The sequence below is a fragment of the Gekko japonicus genome, unplaced genomic scaffold (assembly GCF_001447785.1).
Source record: "Gekko japonicus isolate JY-2015 unplaced genomic scaffold, Gekko_japonicus_V1.1 scaffold1005, whole genome shotgun sequence".
NCBI classification, from domain to species: domain Eukaryota; kingdom Metazoa; phylum Chordata; class Lepidosauria; order Squamata; family Gekkonidae; genus Gekko; species Gekko japonicus.
Window position 1 is genome coordinate 568,083 of NW_015161982.1, and position 3,719 is coordinate 571,801.

The 3,719-nt window shown below is 44.2% G+C and overlaps 1 protein-coding gene across 2 annotated transcripts in view; it reads left to right on the forward strand.

Annotated features, from left to right (window-relative positions):
• The window catches only part of GRIA2 (glutamate receptor, ionotropic, AMPA 2), a 138,679-nt gene that overhangs the window by 87,487 nt on the left and 47,473 nt on the right, over positions 1 to 3,719 (forward strand). For both annotated transcript variants that reach the window (XM_015429784.1, XM_015429783.1), the window contains exon 4: positions 281 to 477. In XM_015429784.1, coding sequence (XP_015285270.1) covers positions 281 to 477 — 197 coding nt within the window. The remainder of the gene's footprint in view (positions 1 to 280; positions 478 to 3,719) is intronic.

Consider the following 3,719-nt stretch of genomic DNA (forward strand, 5'->3'; position numbering starts at 1 on the left):
AAAGTGAGGCACCACCACCACCACCACCAATTGCTTGTTTATTTTTTTTCCTGGCTGATTTTCTTTTTTTGCTAGCTAACTAGTTGCTGAGTTATTGTAGAAAAAATTAAATGTCTGTAGTAACTTAAGAAATAGGAACATTCAAGTGGATAAGTTTGTGGACAGATGAAAACTCTTTGTTTTATTTAATAATTATGATTATAATAGTTTTAATTTTAAATAAATAAATAAAGTTATCTATATCAGTTTGAGTCTGTATTGTCTGTTTATATCTTACAAGGTTTATCAACATTACAAGCTGTGCTGGATACTGCTGCTGAAAAGAAGTGGCAAGTAACTGCTATTAATGTGGGGAACATTAACAATGATAAAAAAGATGAAACATACCGCTCCTTGTTTCAAGATCTGGAAGTAAAAAAGGAACGGCGAGTCATTCTTGACTGTGAACGAGACAAAGTCAACGACATTGTAGACCAGGTTTGCTAACCTCTATTTTTCATTGTCTAGCAATGTAAGCATATGTGTAAAAGAAGACCTCATGTCCTGCTGATTTAGCAGGTGTTTGGACCAGCATTGGCAATCTATTATATTACCTTTCGCTAGGGCTGCCAAATGCCCCCGGGGGGTGGATTTCCCCCCGCTTTCGAGCCCTGATTTCTGCCCCCGTGGAATCGGGGCCCGGAGGAAACCCCACCCCCACGTGCACGTCAACCGGATGTGACATCACACGCTGGGGCGGGGCCACATAGAGTTTTCCCCTCAAATGGCTGTGGCCCCGCCCCAGCGTGTGACGTCACATCCAGGTGACGTAGATGCGGCGCGCGCGCACCGGGAGATGGCCAGCGATCCCCCGCTGAGGAGGTAAGAGAGATTTGGCAACCCTACCTTTTGCATAGTTTGGCAATAATGAGAATATTCTGGTATTACAGGCAAGTGAAACAGAAAGTCCAGTTGATCAAATGAAATCCTAATTTCTATTTGTTGCAATGAAATATTCTCTATGCTTCATGCTAGTTGAATTAACCATGGTTTGGATATAAAGTGTAGGGATGGGCATGGACCGGACCGTGGACCTGATATTTCCATGGACTGGGGCCCAGTTCATGGTCCTTAAGCCCACTCCATGCCATCCTGCTGACATGGACCCCCCACAACCCTCCAAGAGGTTTGTAAGGTCCAAGTCAGCAGGGCTTGCTGTGAAGTCACTGCTCGGCCTTCATTTGCATCCCATGCAGGTTTGCAAAAGCCATTTAAATTTTAAATGGTTTTTGTAAATCTGTGCAGCATGCATGTGAAGGCCAAGCAGCAACTTCATCCACCCGGAAGTGGGTGAAGTCACCACTCAGCCTTCAGTTGCATGCCACGTGGCTTTGGAGAAGCCATTTAAAGAGACCACATTATCTTTAAATGGCTTCATAAGTCATGAGGCATCACTGACCTAACAGACCATGACCCGGTCTGTTAAGCATTGAGGTTCGTGGTCTGGGGGTCTGTAAATCCCATGGACCTTGAACCTCTGTAGTCCATTTTTCCCCTGGACCCTTCCCATCCCTAATAAAGAGCCTCTGGTTAGGGGTAGACCTAACCTCTAGAAGTTGCTCTAGAAGTTGTTTGGAAAAGTATATATAACCTTCCCCCCACCTGAATCAGTAAAATCAGCATATCATAAATAGGGATGGGCACAAATTGCATCACAAACTGAAGTTCAGCATGAATTTTGGCTAGTTCATAGTTCACAAAGCCATGTTCATGAACTGAAGAGCTGGAATAAATTTCCACAAATGTTGATGCAGTTCGTGAAGAGCTTTTTATTCTTCATGAAAAACAGTTCTTTGGTTTAAATGGCTTAGAGCCATTTAAACCACTGCTTTCTGCTCCCTGCCATTTTTGGTGGAGAGCAGAAAGCTGGGGTTTAAAGAGCTCATGAACTGTAATGAACCATTTCAGTTTGTGAACTGGCATATCTGTTCGTGAACCATGAACCACAAACTGAACCAATGTGCCAAAATGCAGTTTGTGCCCATCCCTAAAAATAAAACATTATTTTAAAATATACCAGCAAAACAATCTGGTATTAAGACCAAATCAAGAAATTATAGATTTCACCTAATGCTTACCAAGCAAGAAAAAGTTTTTTTTAAAAAAAGTTTTATTTCCTCTCCTAAAAAGGAGAGACATTTCGCTTAATGGAAAAAGGGAGGGTATATAGAGGGATCAAGAAAAGCTGAGTGATGTTATGACTGGTATATTAATCTGTTAGTCCAAGCAAGAAAAAGTTTGATGAAGTGATTCTTGCAGGCTTCATTTGGCAAATTGTTCTAGAACGCTGGAAACACATGATTTCAAGCTGCTTTTGTATGTATGTGGGGGAGAGAAGGCAGGGCCTAAAAGATGCCAGGGGCCTGGCCAAGTCCCATTCTTTATATAGAAACTGTCTTGTCTCAAAGGTTAGTTCTTTTGAGCAGTTCTTAGGTAGAGCAAGACTGTGTTCCAGCTCTACCTCCATGTCAGCTTCTACTGTGTTTTTTCACCTCTCTGAGATATTTTTTACTTCATAGGATGAATGCTTTTGTGCTGTAACAGATAGTACAAGCAAAACTGACAATAGGTAATAGGTTTAACTACTTGCCTCACTTTCCTGTAAAAATCAGTGAGATTTAAAAATGTTTAACTGTGGCTTTCTAATGAAGAAGAAGAGGAGGTTTATAAACCCCCTTTTTATCAATCACATTCTCTTCTCCTTCCCACATCAGACACCTTGTGAGGTAATGCGGGGCATTGGGGGGGGGAGGTCTGGCTGTGTACATCTTCCCACTCATGTGTAAAGCGAGATGAGAGATGTGTGCATTTTTAATATAAAAAGTAACACATGGGTGGAGAGAGGTCAAGGCAAGCCAGTTGAATTAGGCACCAGCTGGAGGGAAAGTTCAGAAGGGAATTACCTTGGGCAGTATTGATGAGCCTGACCTGGATAGCCCAGGCTAGACAGATCTCATCAGCTCTTGGAAACTTAGCAGTGTCGGCCCTGGCTAGAATTTAGAAGACCTCCAAGGAACACAAAGGTGGAGGCAGGCAATCTCAAACCACTTCTGAACCTCTCTTGCCTTGAAAACCCCACGGGGTTTCCATAAGTCACCTGTGACTTGATGGCAGTTTCTACCACACCACCAGTATCTATGAGAGTGTGCAGGGCTTAGATCTCCTCCCCTTTTCTTTTTAAGATACTGCAGGTTGCAGTACAGTTGGTGCTGCTCCCATCTGCAGAAGGGTAAGTTATATACCCCTCTTTTCTCTATCTTAAGGAGTCTCAAAGCAGCTTACAGTCACCTTCCCATTCCCCTCACCATAACAGGCACCTTGTGAGGTAAGTGGGGCAGAAAGAATTCTGAGAGAACTGTGACGGGCCCAAGGTAGACCAGCAGGCTTCATTTGTAAGAGTGGGGAATCACACCCGGTTCTCCAGATTAGAGTCCACCACTCAACCTCTACACCACACTGGCTCTCTAATGTTACCAGGGGTCATTTCCTGCCAGAAATTTCATGCTCCGCAGTGCTCCGGCAGAAATGAGCCTGGGGCGCCCCCGTGCCGCCATTCCTGGCCCGCCTGCACAGGCGGATGGGCTAGGGAAGCCCTGCAGAGCCCCCCGCTGCCTGGGGGGATTTAAATGCCTTTCTCTCCCTTCCCCAGATGGGGAAGGGAGAGAAAGGCATTCTACACA